We start from the raw sequence: 17021 nt of genomic DNA, 5'->3' as shown, positions 1-17021 counted from the left end.
CTACACACCTCTCAGAATGGTTAAAACAGAAAAATAGCAACAACATCAAATGCTGATAAGGATGTGGAGAAACTGGATTGCTCATACATTGCTGGTGGGCATATGAAATGGTATAGCCACTCTGGGAAACAGTTTGGCAGTTTCTTTTAAAACTAAGCATACAACTACCATACAACTCAGCAAATGCACTCCTGGGCATTTAGCCCAGAGGAATGAACACTTATGTTCCCTCAAAAACATGTTCATAAATGTTTATAGCAGCTTTATTCATTACAGCCCCAAAACTTTAACAACCCAGATGTCCTTCAATGGGTGAATGGTTAAACAAACTTTGGTAACATTCATATCACACAATACTACTCAGCAATAAAAAGACACAAACTACTGATATATGCAACAACCTGGATTAATCTCCAGAGAACTATGCTGAGTGAATAGAACCAATCTCCAAAAGTGTGATTCCATTCCATTCTTGCAATGACAAAATACAGACCTGGAGAACAGATTAGTCATTGCTAGAGGTTAACAAAGGAGTTGGGGTAGAAGGGAAGCTCAGGTGGCTATAAAAGAGCAACCTGAAGAATCTCTGTGGAGATGGAAATGTTCCGAATCTTTTTTTTTTTTTTTTTGGAGACACAGTCTCACTCTGTCACGCAGGTTAAAGTGCAGTGGCACAATCTCCGCTCATGGCAACCTCCGCCTCCTGGGTTCAAGTGATTCTCATGCCTCAGCCACCCAAGTAGCTGGGACTACAGGTGCATGCCACCACATCCAGCTAATTTTCGTATTTTTAGTAGAGACGGGGTTTCACCATGTTGGCCAGTCTGGTCTTGAACTCCTGGCCTCAAGTGGTCCACCCACCTTGGCCTTCCAAATGCTGGGATTACAGGCATGAGCCACCACAATCAGCCATGTTCTGAATCTTGACCGTACAAATGTCAGTGTCCCACTTGTGTTACTGTACTATAGTTCTGCAAGAGGTTACCACCGGGGAAAGCTGTGTAAAGGGTATATGGAATCTCTCTGTATTATTCCTTATAATTACATATATAGCTATGATTATCCCAAAATAAATTTGGTTCACACACACACACACACACACACACACACACAAGCCCTGCTCTTGTATATCTTACCAGAGTGTAAACAATGAACAAATATGTAAAATGCCAGGTAGTAATAAATGCTGTGAAGGAGAATAGGCAGGGTAAGGGGAGTAAGAGTGCAAGGGGAGTTAATTCATTGAAGAGAGCTCACAGGGTGGGCACACAGTAAAATGCTATCATTAAAATTACACTAATATGAAGTGACCAACCAATTTCAGGGTAACAGGATAGATTTCAAAAGCAGAAATGAAGAATCAACAAATATCCTTTATAGATAGCATGCTGTGCCCATTCTAATCGAACTTACACACCACACAAATCTTCTAAGGGATTCATTTGTAATACAGTACTATCTTTTATCTGACATTTTTAGTAGTTCTCTACCATTTTTATCAACTCCACTTGAAAAAAAAACAGTCAAGGTCCTCCAACACTACCGCTGCCATCACCTTTTCAGAGTCAGGGAAACAGAAACACAGAGAAGGTGAGTAGGCTACCTGCCTACTTAACCAACTGAGATGCCAGAGCTGAGCATCTTAAACATTTTGCTTAAGTTTTAAAAAGTCTTAAACATTTGCTTAAATATTATCCCTGTCATATTTGTCATCACATTTCTGCCTTGTATTCAATTTTTTTTTTTTTTTTTTTTTTTTTAGACAGAATCTCGCTCTGTCACCCAAGCTGGAGTGCAGTGTGGTGTGATCTTGGGTCGCTGCAGCCTCTGCCTCCTGGGTTCAAGTGATTCTCCTGCCTCACCCTCCCGAGTAGCTGGGATTACAGGCACCTGCCACCATGTCCGGCTAATTTTGTATTTTTAGTAGAGATGGAGTTTCACTATGTTGGCCAGGCTGGTCTCGAACTCCTGACCTCAGGTGATTCGCCCACCTCGGCTTCTCAAAGTGCTGGGATTACAAGCGTGAGCCACCACGTCAGGCTGTATTCAAATTATTTTTACATAGGTTGACTATCTCTAATACAAAAATCTGAAATCCAAAATGCTCTAAAATCTGAAACTTTTTGAGCATCACACAAAGGAAACGTTCAATAGAGCATTATGGAATTTGGATTTTCAGATTAGGGATGCTCAACTGGTATGTACAATGCAATTATTCCAAAATTGGGAAGCAATCTAAAAACATCTGAAATTGGAAACACTTCTAGTCTGTGTGTGTGTGTGCGTGTGTGCTTGTTGACTTCTTTTTCTACTATAATTCAAATTAAACAAATCCCTTCTTAGAGATTCTGGAGGTAATGGCACACACTTCAGTACTTAAAGGAGAAAGGAACAACTTGCCTTGAATTTCTCCCTGAGGATCTTTGTAATACCACTTCTGCATTGCTTCATGCATCAATGGAATCGACACTCCTTTAGCTCTGTGCTCTTGCAGTTTTGATGTCAATCTTTCATCATCTAGTGCACTGTCTTGGAGATAAGCCACCATTTTCTCAGCTTGCTAATAATAGAAAAACAAAAATCAAGGAAACAAATGATCCTACATTAGTACTTGTACACATAATAACAGTGCCTGCCCCTTTTTTTTTGGACTACTTAATCTATGAAAGTCACTATGCAAAGAACATAGCAGGTAACTTCTCCCAACAGTGCCATGAAACAGGTACTATCCCCATTTTACAGAGGGGGAAACTAAGGCTCAGAGATGCCAAGTCTTGCTTAAGGTCTCAAAATTACTAATCAAATCAACTAAGATTAAAACAAAAACTGCTCTGGATCAAAGCCCAGGGTTCAAATCAACACTAGTAAGAGTACTTTGTTTTTAATAGAGATGAGATCTCATCACGTTACCCAGACTGTTCTTGAACTCCTGGGTTCAAGTGATCCTCCTACCTCAGCCTCCCCAAGCAGCTGGGACTACAGACATGCACCACCTTGCCTGGCTAAGAGTACTTTTTAAACTAATAAGCTGTTGGTCAACTCTAAATGGTATAAACTAAACCTATAAAAAGAATGTTAATAAAACAAATGGCTCAATTAATACAATTATAAATAAAATCTTTTACAAGTTTTACTAAGACACTATCTCGCTTTTTCCTTCAGCATTTCCTGCCACTAACCATCCCACCCCAAAGAGAAATTCTTTCGTAGAAAAGCAAGCTATCACTTACTTTACATATAACAATGGTATACACAATCTTGGGGAAATTTAGAGACATGAATAAGATGTTAATGCTCTGAGAGTTTAACTATTTTCCCTGTTATACTTGAAGCAAAAAATACAGAAGATACAGTGACCATCCACAGCTGCTTGTATTCACCATTTTTGGCATTCCACTAATGTCCAAAAAGAAAAAAGAAAAGTAAATAGCTAAGGGCAACCTAAGAGCAAAAAATAACCTGACATAATGACTACTACGTAGCAGAAACTTATAAGCATGAAATGATTTGAAAGACAATCACTTGTACAAATAAACACTAAATATCCCATTTTTCCAGTACTTAAAATCTAGTGACAAAAGTTTTATATTTGAATATTCACGTAATGCCTGCTAATTTTTATGGCAGTTTAAGAGGAGACAAAAAGATTTTTACCTGCTCCAAATGTTTGAGACCTTCTTCATCATCAGGTTCTGTGGAAACACTGCCCATACCAGGAGCACCTACAACTGGCGTTTCAACTGGCCGGAGGGTAGGACTAGGATTGGGAACAGGAGGTGGAAGTATGAGAAGAGGAGAGGCTGTATCTGAAGGAATCTGCGACAGGGGCTGCTGGACATCAGCAACCATTTCTAGGGGGGAAAAATGAGATGAAAATCCTTTGAAATACAGAGACTTCTGTGAAGGCTAACTACATTATCAAGTCGCACAGCCTGCTAAATGGGCCAAACAAAAAATGTGAGGCCTGTCATGAACAGTGAAGCCACTTCTATGGAGAAACGTAATATTCCTTCCTAAAACGACAAAATTACTTACACAGAATGACAAAAGATAAGAGTTAAAAGGTATCTAAAAGGTGCTTCTCCAGGGCTTACCTTTGTCACCAGAGCATCTACCCAGTTACAGGTTGACCTCTTAGAAACAGTCTAATCTTTTCTTCATAACATGTCTCCAACTGTAAAAGTTATCAATGCACCCTAAATCTTCTCAAAGATATGTCATCTTTCATCAAAACCTTTACCGAAAATATCAGTGATTATGCTCAGTAAGTACCTGTTTCAAGTCATGATTAATATAATTCAATATATTACATGTTGTAGGATAATGAGAAGCACTTGGAGTCTACCTGTACAGTGCAGGATGTTCTTCTCAATAGGTATACAAATTATAAAAAAGGTTCTGTCTTGGTTCCTATTTCTAACCTCTCAGTGTGCAGGCTCTTAAGAAGGAAAAGGGGGATGGAAGTAATTAGGTATAATTGCAGTTTCCCCTTTGAAATCTTGTTTGTTCAATTACAGATAGCTTCTCCAAATTCCTGCTCCTCTCACTGACTCATTCTTTGCCATACTTTTTTAAAGGATAGTCTTTTCATGCTGTCTCCACTTTACTCACACCTGCTATAAGGGGACTTCTACTCTCACCTCTCCAGTAAAGCTTCTCTCTCAAAGATAAGCAGTGACACAAAGTTGCCAAATACAATGACTTTTCCTAGTCTTCCTCATCCAATCTCTTAGTAGCATCTGACATTATCAACTCAATTCTAAGCTAAAACACTCCCATTCCTTAGTTTCCCTTTATTCTACTCTCCTATCTCTACTTTTACCTCTGAGGATTTTTCTCTGGTTCCTCTTCCTCTACGTAGCCTTTAAAAATGGGAATTACTCAAAGTTCTTTTCTTCTTACCCCTAATAAGTATATGCAATCTTTTCAATTTTCATTCTCTCTCTAGCCCTAAACTATTCCCATCTAACTACAGTCCCTCATTCACAACTGCTCTCTCGCCATCTCCACTTAATTTCTTCTCATCAACACCTCAGAACCAGTGTTCAAAACTGAATTTATCTCTCCTCTCCCCAACGTGCTCCTCTATGGTGAATGGCACCATAATCCTCTCAGGCTCTTTGGCTCTTCCCTCTTCTTTTCATGTGAATGGCACCATAATCCTCTCATAATCCTCTTTGGCTCTTCCCTCTTCTTTACCCTGATATCCAGTGAATGAGTGAGTCCTGACAGTTTCTACTTTAAAATCTCATCTGCCACAACTTCCCTTTACAGGTGTACTATCTACCCCATAGTGACTGCTCAGGAGTCTAAGCGATCACAGTGAAACCAAACTGTCATCACAAGATAGTCTACACCCCGTTGTCAAATCTATGTTCTAACCATGTTTCCCAATATCCTCCTTCTCATACTTCATATTTCATCAAATAAAAACAAGAGCTGATTTCCTGCCCAAGCCTGAATCAGTCCCACTTCTTCACTTTAGCTTTCACTGCTCCCTAGTACTGGAATGCCTTCTCCCAATTCATCTAGCTACACTTACCTCCGAATTCTACTTATTATCCCAAGATGTGTTCAGAGACCACCTACTTCCTGAAGTATCCCAAAAGTCTGGCAACAGTGAACGCTTATCTTACTTTTTGCCCTGGAATAGTGATATATGCACACTTTATCTCCTCTACACACTATAAATCTGGAGTTTCGACCTTTAATGTACATCTATGAAGCCTTCTCAGAATATACATATCTAGACTTGATCCAAGAACTTCCTGAATAAGGCTTCAAGCACGTACATTCAAAAGAATATACCACAAGTAGTTCTGGGGCATATCCTACTACAAATCAAACTGTCTCAAAGATATACCAGTCTCACAGTGCCTGCTATGTAGAGCACAGATTCAAATACTTGCTGAGCTAACCAGGAAGCTAAGGGCAGGAGGATCACTTGAGCCCAGGAGTTCGGATCCAGCCTGAGCAACACAGTGAGGCCCTGTTTCATTTTTGTTGTTGTTTTGGTTTTGGAGACAGGGGTCTTGCTATGTTGTCCATGCTGTTCTCAAACTCCTGGGCTCAAGTGATCTCCCCCATTTCAGCTTCCCGAATAGCTGGGATTACAAGCACGTGCCATCACACCCAGTTAATCCCATCTCTTTAAAAAAAAAATCAGCTTTGTTCTAGACATTTAAAAATTTGAAAAATTCTTGGTTTGAGCTCTCTAAAGATTAGTCTACTGGGAAAACAAGGTAATAAACATCTTTATGATATTATAATGCTATGTTAGAAATAAGCCTGATTGTTTAAGAAACAAATGAAGAAGACACCTATCCTAGTTTGGGGGCTTTGGGTGGCAGAGAGTTTCAATAACAGAGAAAAGGATGTGCTAAGGTATGAATCCTAGAAAACAGGAGACATTTCAGGACTTAAAAGGCTTTGAGGCTGGTGAGTAGAATGTGAGGGAGGTAAAGAGGCTGGCAATGAAACCACATAAAGGGAAGCAGATGCCAGATTGTGCAGTGTCTCATATGCCACGTTAAAGGGTATCAATTTTCATGGTAAATGAATCAAGTAACCCTTCAATGTCAGGCATTACAATGACATTTTTAAATACGTACAAGAAGAAACGTGGAAATGAGCATTAATATTGCCTAATAAAGTGTATGAGCAACTTAAACCAATACATTAACAACTGAAAGAGATATATTTTAAGCTTATTCTGCCACAGATTCACATGTTCTCTTCTTGGCCTCTTTTAGAACAATGGCATTTTGGTGTGTCTTCTGGTAATTTAAGCTGGGCACATAATTAGTCAACACATGAAAGGAAGGTAACTGTCTAATATGGGAATCAAACTAATGCAAACTAATGCAAAGGATCTGACACCCAGTTCACTAGTAATGACAGGGTGGCTATGTCATAACACCTTAGGACATGAGATTCCAGAGCTCCACCCTTGCAGATTCTAACTCTGTTTTGGTAATTCTGAGATGGACACATACGTGAGAAGCACTGTTTGACTGGGTTTACTGGTAAAATAATCTATTCTGATAATTCACCCACTAAAAGCAGTTCTAGGAGGCATAAGCAGAAGCCTATCTTATCAGTGATCACTGGCCTCAGCAGAATTCTATTTTAGCTTGTCTATTCCCACAAATACATACCATCCCCTCTGCTGGGCACTTTGGCTGGTAGACTGTTTTCCATCCGAGTCTCCTCTTCAGCTTTTTCCATTTGCTCAGTTTTTGGTTCATCTTTCCTCTCAAACTGTGATGCTTCCTGAGACTGATGGTCTGAAGGAGTACCTGGTCTAGCAGATGATGATGAGGTCTGGGGAGTTTCCTCACTAGTTTCTGGAACACGAAGTAATCTTAGTTGAACTTAGGAAAGTTTTGGTTTGATGGAGGAAAAAAAAGGCAAAGGGCAAGAAGAAGCCTTACCAACTCCTACTCTATCTGTTTTCTCTCCTTCTTTCTTATTTGTCTTATCGGGTTCTTTGGCCTCTTCATTATGGCTACCCTCAGAGTCACAGCACTCCTCCCCTTCGTCCACAGGCCGGAAGTCCATCTCCTGCTCTTCTGGAATAGGCTCTTTCTGTACTTTCTGTAGCAAGAGAATAAAACCAAAGATCAACAGCAGATTTGGCTTTGGTATAAGGTTAATGCTGGTCATGACATTTAAAACACATTTCTTACTTTTAGAGAGAGGAATGCTCCAGATGAGTCAAATGTGCCCATTTCTTCTTCAGCATCCTCTAAGCACCATTCGGGCAAGCTATCCCTGTCATCATCTATGCTCCCACTGCCAGAGCGAACCCTTCGGTAACCCCGTTCATCATCTCTATCTCGAAAATCAAACTCGAACCTTCGACGTCGTTCCATGTGTTCCCGCCAGCCTGCAGAACGAGGGCCATCTGAGATGAGGAGGACACAAACCTTAGAAAAGTTTTATGACAGTATTTGAATAAGAAAATCAGGAATAGAAAATAAAGGAGAAAACTACAAGTGACCGCAAACTCAAATGGACTGACCTAGTAAAGAGAACATTAGGCAATTAAATGAAGTTCAGAGTTCAGAGTATATATACCATTACCAGATAACAACAGTACTGAAGTAATGAGCCATGCAACATACTCTAAAGCTTTAAAAGATAAATCTAAAATGAAGACCATTTAAAGGACACTATATTCCAAGTACGCACTTTTAATAAGTCCTAGGTACTTCATTAAAATACTGATTAGCTGCCAACTCCTCGTCCAGACTTAATGCACTAGACATCCTTCCATACTGAAGTTTATGCCTTCCTTTTGCCCAATCTTAAAGCATTTTCTTTCTTCCCATGAAAATATCATCGTTTGAGGATAAAATCAGCTCCCTGTGTCGATGTATACCAAACTCATTAATGCCAGGTTCCTACTTGTAATTCTGATCCTCCCCCAAAAATTCATAAAATTACAGCACTGAAAGTTGTCACAGAGATTTTATGAAGTTCACTATCCTAATTTTATAGTTTAAGAAGAAACTAAAACTTTGCCAGCAGAAGTAACTCGCACATGGCAAAGTAGAACTAAAACCCAATTCGCACATGGCAAAGTAGAACTAAAACCCTCTGCTGCTTGTTCCACAATAACATGCTTACTCTCCCTTCTTTCTCATCTCTTAATTCTCCCTATCCATATAATACCCCTATGGACATTCCTAAATCTACATTTCCCAACAGAAAAAAAGATTGCCTAATAATAAGAGATCCTAATTAAGATATTTTTCTAAAAAAAAGAAAGGGAAACTCTTGCTAAAATCTGACAGACCTAGGCCGGGCGCGGTGGCTCACGCCTGTAATCCCAGCACTTTGGGAGGCCGAGGCGGGCGGATCACGAGGTCAGGAGATCGAGACCATCCTGGCTAACACAGTGAAACCCCGTCTCTACTAAAAATACAAAAAATTAGCCGGGCGAGGTGGCGGGCGCCTGTAGTCCCAGCTACTCGGGAGGCTGAGGCCGGAGAATGGCGTGAACCCCGGGGGGGCGGAGCCTGCAGTGAGCCGAGATCGCGCCATTGCACTCCAGCCTGGGCGACAGCAAGACTCTGTCTCAAAAAAAAAAAAAAAAAAAAAAAAAAAAAAATCTGACAGACCTGAGTCTAAAAGTGTCTTAAAAAGAAAAGCAGGCTTTAACCTATTAGAATTTTCCATCCTTGACTGCTTTCTCTGTGGGGGATAAGAAAAAGAAATGTGGCCAGAGCTAAATGTTCTCACTATTGAGACAAAATTTGCAAAAACCAGCAATCTAAAAATCAAATTGGAAAACAAAGGGCAAAACGTTAAAATGCCAAATACAGGTAGCATCTGATATGCCACTCACAAAAAGAAATCTTATTCCCACACTCCCATCCCTTCATATAACAACAACAAAACACTATTTACTACTTCTTATGAGAACTAAGGAATTTTATACTCAGACTGCTTACATGGAAACCTAGAGCCATTATGCGAAAAGAGTGTTCATGATCAAATGAATTCCAGAGCCCTCTGTACTGCTTTCATTTCTAACAGTCTAAATGTACATCATGATAGGAATCTACCCTTCTAGGTACCTGGCTCATGTTTCCTCTTACTGAGTTTCCTAGGTTCAGCTCCCAGAATGGATGCCTCCCTGTCCTTAATGGTCCCACCTCCATACATATCCAGCCGGAAGCCCTATTTTATATCCCATAATGTTATCTTATCAGTAGTTCATAAAATTTTACTCACGAAACTAAACATAGCAAGTAAGACATGTAAGGTACTTATTAAGGCTGACTGCTGATTTACAGACCCTACATCTAAACTAAAGTTGGATACTATTTTCATAAAATCAGTTAAAATAATTTAAAGTTTTACTCAAATCTTAATAAAAGATTAACCATAAACTAACGAACGTTAAGAGTTAACATATGAAAACTGCTATAATCAGGCTATACTTTGAATATACTGGGTTTAAAAAGTGAATCGTATTCTTTTTTTTAAAATGCATTTACACTGTTTTTTCAGGCCCATATATCTTTATATCCCCCAAACTGTCTTTTAAAAATATATGGATTTCAGCCACAGGTGTGACTGAAAAAATATATATGTATATGGATTAAAAGTTCTGGAAGATACACAAGTTGATGACAAAAATGACATGAAAGTCAAATATTAGGGGGAAAGATTTAGAAAAGATGAGAAGAAGATAATATATAATCAAATTCTAAGTTGTTGGGTGGGAGGTACTTTGTTAAACCCCCTTTAATAGAATCAACATCAGACATTCGGGCTCAAAAAACACTGTTCATCTTCCAAAACATTCACCTTGTTTGTTTTTGACCAGCTGGAATTTCTTTTCTCTCTCAGCCCAGATCCTATCCATTCTTCACTGAATGCTTGTTGGGAACATAGTCTACAAACTCTCTGACTACGGACAAGCTCAGCATAAAATGCAGTGATGCCTTTTAGAGAACTGTAACATCTGGCCCAGGACACAGACTAATGAAAATTGTCTAGACCTTGTGATGTAAACAATGCCCACTAATGACAGAAAACCCACCCAAGAGGCGGCCATGAAGAGCTGGTATAAAAGCATCCTAACTCTACCCAAACATTAACTTCAGTATGTTTCTATCTATCTACCACTTCCTTAAAATACTCTGAATGCCTGTTATAATGTCTACCCAGATCTAAGCTAGTGGTTTTGCTAATAACTTGATTTTTAAAAGTGAAAACAGTTTACATTATCATAATTTCCTGTATTAAAGGTAAGCCTCTCTGGCACATGGTTGATAAAATACTGTCATACACATGAAATTCATAGGGCATGCACATATACTCTGTGTGCTTCAGTTTTGCATGACCCCACAACTGGAACTACAGTTGCATCTGAACTACAGTTGCATCTGATTATCATGAGGCATGGAGTCAGCACTGTGGTACAGGATGAACTTTAACACAAAGCACTAGTGTCTTCAATTACTAGCATATCTAATGTCCAAGAACAGTTTGAAGCATTTTTAAGAGACAAACAGAAGAACTTTAAAAACCACTAATCACTACTATTCTCTCTCCTTCTTCTAAAGTTAGAAGGACATAAGAATGAACTTGTGATTATGTTTCTGACCTAGGTTTAAAGCTTATTCTTCAAATAAGGTTAAATCACATTTTCGAAAGGGAAAAAATGAAAGAATAAACCCTTTCTTGTTAGTAAAAACACTCATTGTTGGGGAGGGAAGCACATATTTCAAGTGTGTAATTTTTACACATTTATAAATCTTAAAGAATGCTGTGCAGAAGCTCTTTAGTTTAATTAGATCCCATTTGTCAATTTTGGCTTTTGTTGTCATTGTTTTTGGTGTTTTAGACATGAAGTCCTTGCCCACGCCTATGTCCTGAATGGTATTGCCTAGGTTTTCTTGTAGGATTTTAATGGTTTTAGGTCTAACATTTAAGTCCTTAATCCATCTTGAATTAATTTTTGTATAAGGTGTAAGGAAGGGATCCAGTTTCAGCTTTCTACATATGGCTAGCCAGTTTTCCCAGCACCATTTATTAAATAGGGAATCCTTTCCCCATTTCTTGTTTTTGTCAGGTTTGTCAAAGATCAGATAGTTGTAGATATGCGGCATCATTTCTGAGGGCTCTGTTCTGTTCCATTGATCTATATCTCTGTTGTGGTACCAGTACCATGCTGTTTTGGTTACTGTAGCCTTGTATACCCAAAGGACTATAAATCATGCTGCTATAAAGACACATGCACACGTATGTTTATTGCAGCACTATTCACAATAGCAAAGAGTTGGAACCAACCCAAATGTCCAACAACGATAGACTGGATTAAGAAAATGTGGCACATATACACCATGGAATACTATGCAGCCATAAAAAATGATGAGTTCATGTCCTTTGTAGGGACATGGATGAAACTGGAAAACATCATTCTCAGTAAACTATCGCAAGGACAAAAAATCAAACACCGCATGTTCTCACTCATAGGTGGGAATTGAACAATGAGAACTCATGGACACAGGAAGGGGAACATCACACTCCGGGGACTGTTGTGGGGTGGGGGGAGGGAGGAGGGACAGCATTAGGAGATATACCTAATGCTAAATGATGAGTTAATGGGTGCAGGAAATCAACATGGCACATGGATACATATGTAACAAACCTGCACATTGTGCACATGTACCCTAAAACCTAAAGTATAATAAAAAAAAAAAAAAAAAAAAAAAAGAATGCTGAAAAAAGATTCAAAGATTTAGAGGTAGACAAAACTGAATGAAACCCTCATTTCTGCAGTTGAGAGCAGGTGCTTCCCATTAAACTACACTATTTGCCCCAGAAAAATAGAAGAGTGATTTCAATCAACTGAATAGATGTAGGAAATTTTTATGTTGCAATTTTTTCTAGTAATAAAACTGTGACAGCATAAATAATATGAATCCTCCCCCACATTTTTTAAGCCAGTTTATCTTTTTCATTTGATCCCTATTTCCATCAAACTTTCCCTTATTTCAGTCCCTGTGTGCCTTTACTCAACAGAATTCTTACCAGGACTGTGAGGTCGCCACCTCTCTCCATCCCTCCTTGATCCAGCTAGTCGCCAACCTCCATCTTCATCTTCTCCATTTTGTTCCTCTCTAAAGATGCGCCAATTTTCACTTTCTGAGCGTATAAATTCATGCTTTCTCCCTACTGATGTTGGTCCACCTTCCTCAAAATTTGGTCTCCCTGTAAAGAAAATAATATGGTTAAGTAAACATGAGCCTCTGCCAGTATAGACTTTGAAAACAAACTTCATAGCTCAAATCAAGCTTTCCTGCAAACGTGTCCATTTCAATACTCAGAAAAAATCACTAAAATAACCGTGGGTATATGTATATATTATTAGACACATTTCTTAAAGCTGAATATTCACAGACTGGGCAATTTTTTTAAACAAAAATATTATGTACAGTTTTTTTTTGAAAAGGCATGCAATGAAAAGTCCATCTTCCTACACAAGACCCTCAGAGTGGTACTCCCCAGAAGGAACCATCACCAAGTTTCTTATAAGTCTTCCAAACACTGTCCGTGTGTACACTTACACATGTATACATAGCTCCCTCATCCACACACACAAACGCCACCCTCAGGATGTTATAAATGTTTTGTTTGCTGTTTTCACTAACAGTGTATCTTGCCAATCCTTCCTTACTAGCACATACTTTTTAAAGTTATATGATATTTTTTATCATACAACATACTTTATATAACTAACACCTACTGGTGATTCTGCCTAAACATGGTATCTGTACATTTCAGGCCCTCTTTCATTCCAAAACAGATTATAAACTGAAAAGCAGGCCGCGTGGTGGCTCACGCCTATAATCCCAGCGCTTTGGGAGGCCGAGACGGGCAGATCACGAGGTCAGGAGTTGCAGACCAGCCTGGCCAATATGGTGAAACCTCGTGTCTACTCGAAATACAAAAATTAGCTGGGTGTGGTGACAAGTGCCTGTAATCCCAGCTACTCAGGAAGCTTAGGCAGGAGAATGGCTTGAACCCGGGAGGCGGAGGTTGCAGTAAGCAGAGATTGCGCCACTGTACTCCAGCCTGGGTGACAGAGTGAGACTCTGTCTCAAAAAAAAAAAAAAAAAAAAAAAAAAACTGAAAAGTAGTATAATCTCATTTACTCTAGCACCTAATACAATACAGGCATACCATAAATTGCTTTTGGACAGAATTTAAAGCTAAGTTATGTCTAACTTAATGTCTCAAAAGTTACATTAATGTCAAAAGAGAGCCTGGTATACCAAGTAAACTAAACTGGTATTTTAAAAGGACAAGATCATTCTAAATTGTGCAAACAAATTCTTTAGTCACCATTCCACATGTGCTAACATATATAACTCATAACATTTATAAAATCTCACATCAAAATAGCTGAAAATCCAGAATAACATACATTGATGTCCTCAGTTTATAACAATAAAAGTTCATGTTCTCATAATGACAAACTCAATCCTTTTAATTAATCCATACTAAAAGTGAAAAAATAATTGAACAGCAGCATATGAAAATGAAATTCTAATTTCTGGTCATTCTGTTATATTCCATCTTACATAGAGATTCAGCATCCTGCTTGCCCATATGGTTGTTAGTCTGCTACTAGGTATCATTCTACTGAAAGATAAAATATCTTCGGAGAACGGAAGACATGATCTGCTGCTTTCTTATTGTGGTAGGCAGCCTCTAAGAGCTCACCAACAATCCCTGCCTGCTGATCTCTGTGGAATCCTCTATCCCTAATTATGAGCTGGACTAACAGAATGCAGCTGAAGTGATGAGATGCCACTTACAATATTAAAGAAGACTGTAGTTTCCATCTTGGACACTTTCTCTGAAGGACACTAGTTGCCATGTAGTGACACAGACCTTGTGGAGAAGCTCGCATGGCAAAGAACTGAGACTTACCACCAGAAACATGAGTCTGGAAGTGGATCACACCCCAGTTGAGCTTTGAGAGACTGCAGCATGGGCTGACACCTTGAGTGCAGCCATACAAGAACCCTGGGCCAGAACCACCCAGCTAGGCTAAGCTGCTTCTAGATTCCCAACCCACAGAAACAGATAATAAATGTTTGCTGTTTTGAACCACCAAGCAAGGGTTTTATTATCTATGACCTTGCTCTTACCTGCAGGATGTGTCTGGAATGTCAGAACTATATTCTGGCTTTCCTTGGTTTATTAGTCCATTTTGCATGACTATAAAGGAATACCTGAGGCTGGGTAATTTATTAAAAAAAAAAAAAAAAAAAAAGAAGAAGTTTATTTGGCTCGTGGTTCTGCAGGCTATACAAGCATGGCACCAGCATCTGCCTGGCTTCCAGTTAGACCTCAGGAAGCTGTTACTCATTGTGGAAGGTGAAGTGAGAGCAAGTATGTCACATGGTGAGAGAGGGACCAAGAAAGATGACAAAGATCCCAGACTCTTGAACTCACTACAGTGGGGAGGGAATGAGGGATCCACCCTCATGACCCAAATACCTCCCACCAGGCCCCACCTCCAACACTGGGGAATCACATTTCAACATGAGATCTAGAGGGGACAGACATCCAAACTATATCACTTGGTTTACCAAAGAAGTCATAATCTAAATCTATTGTAGTTATTATGTAATATCTGATATATCAAAAACTATACTGCAGCTTTTAGAAATTATTTTGTGGCCGGGCGCAGTGGCTCACGCCTATAATCCCAGCACTTTGGGAGGCTGAGGCAGGCAGATCACGAGGTCAGATTGAGATCATCCTAGCTAACACGGTGAAACCCCGTCTCTACTAAAAATAGAAAAAATTAGCCAGGCATGGTGGCGGGCGCCTGTAGTCCCAGCTACTCGGGAGGCTGAGGCAGGAGAATGGCGTGAACCTGGGAGGTGGAGCTTGCAGTGAGCCCAGATCACGCCACTGCACTCCAGCCTGGGTGACAGAGCAAGACTCCGTCTCAAAAAAAAAAAAAAAAAGAAATTATTTTGTGTAAGTAGCTAGAACCTCAGGCACGTGCCACCACACTCAGCTAATTTTAAAATTTCATTTCATTTAATTTTTGCAGAGATGGGGGTCTTGCTATGTTGTTTAGGTTGGTCTTGAACTCCTGGCTTCAAGTGATCCTTCTGTCTTGACCTCTTAGTAAATTATGTAGAAGGGCACTTCTGTATAATTTATTCAGTTTCTTCATCACTTATTTCCAACTGTTGCCCTAAACAGGCTTTTTAAAAATGTGATCATGTTATGAGAAAATCCTATCCATTGAATTTCAGGGATGCTGAATTTCATGGAGCTAAATTTTTGATCCTTGTATTTAATTGTTACTGGTACATAAGTAAATTTTATTGATACTACAAGTAAAAAACTAGATCTGAGGCTGGGCGTGGTGGCTCACGCCTGTAATCCCTGCACTTTGGGAGGCCGAGGCAGGCAGATCACCTGAGGTCAGAAGTTCGAGACCAGCCTAACCAACATGGAGAAACCCCGTCTCCACTAAAATACAAAAAAATTAGCCAGGCATGGTGGCGCATGCCTGTAATCCCAGCTACTCGGGAGGCTGAGGCAGGACAATCGCTTGAACCAGGTGGCAGAGGTTGTGGTGAGCCGAGATTGCACCATTGCACTCCAGCCTAGGCAACAGAACGAGACTCTGTCTCAAAAAAACAAACAAACAAAAAAACACCTAGATCTGACTTAGTAAACAAAAAAAAAAGAAGAAATTATTTTGTGCAAATAATCACTTAGTAACAAAATTTAAGCTCCTTTATAGAAATTTCCGAACAAGTATAGTTCAAAATGGTTTGAACCAATATTCATGCAGAATGGTTTGGAACTAGTATTCTTGTAAATTCAGGCTACTTCATTCTCCACAACACCTCCACCCCCTCTTTCACAAATGAGGAACTGGGTCTTCACTAGTCAAGGTGTGTAGATAAGAACCGGAGCCCAAAAAAAAGAATAAAAAACAAAATAATTAAAAAATAAATAAACAAAATAAGCAAAAATAATAAACAAAACAAAAAATAATTGGAGCCAGAATCTGAAACCAGGTCTAATGACTCCCAATCTCATCATTCTTTCTATGGTGTTGCTTTCCTCTTTATCTTCAAATTTTCTGCCTCAAATCCTTTTTGGAACAAAGAATGCAGAATTGGTCATTCAAACTTTATGAGCTACAGGTTTTCCAACAGTTTGAGAATCACAAGGTTGTTTTAAATTTGTTTCTCTTTTGTTAGTACAGCCACATTTTTCATCAAGCCATATAAGTTCTGCCTCCAGGGGCCGTGCTCATTTTCATAAGGGTGAAAAGACCTCAAGAACTTTTAAATGGACTTCACTCATCTCCCCACCTCTTTAAGAAAACATTTTTTAAAAGTACACTAATCACAAATGTACAATTGACAGACTTTTCATAAAGCAAATACATATAATTTAACTACCACCTTAGATTTTTAAAAAAAGATTTTAGGGAGCCTCAAAAATCTTCATGT

General features: G+C 39.2%; 1 protein-coding gene across 8 annotated transcripts in view; it reads right to left on the bottom strand.

The window, feature by feature from the left end:
• The window catches only part of GIGYF2 (GRB10 interacting GYF protein 2), a 164448-nt gene that overhangs the window by 60085 nt on the left and 87342 nt on the right, over positions 1-17021 (bottom strand). For 6 of the 8 annotated variants that reach the window (XM_030803960.1, XM_030803961.1, XM_030803962.1 and 3 more), the window contains 6 exons: positions 12553-12732; positions 7689-7906; positions 7434-7596; positions 7158-7346; positions 3655-3851; positions 2401-2560 (listed from right to left, as the gene is read on the bottom strand). In XM_030803960.1, the coding sequence (XP_030659820.1) occupies positions 2401-2560; positions 3655-3851; positions 7158-7346; positions 7434-7596; positions 7689-7906; positions 12553-12732 (1107 nt within the window). The remainder of the gene's footprint in view (positions 1-2400; positions 2561-3654; positions 3852-7157; positions 7347-7433; positions 7597-7688; positions 7907-12552; positions 12733-17021) is intronic. The other 2 variants (XM_030803966.1, XM_030803967.1) reach the window with 1 other exon arrangement.

The sequence above is a fragment of the Nomascus leucogenys genome, chromosome 22a, assembly GCF_006542625.1.
Source record: "Nomascus leucogenys isolate Asia chromosome 22a, Asia_NLE_v1, whole genome shotgun sequence".
Classification (NCBI taxonomy): Eukaryota; Metazoa; Chordata; class Mammalia; order Primates; family Hylobatidae; genus Nomascus; species Nomascus leucogenys.
The sequence above is the reverse complement of the archived record's forward strand: the minus strand, read 5'-3'. Positions and strand labels throughout refer to the sequence as shown.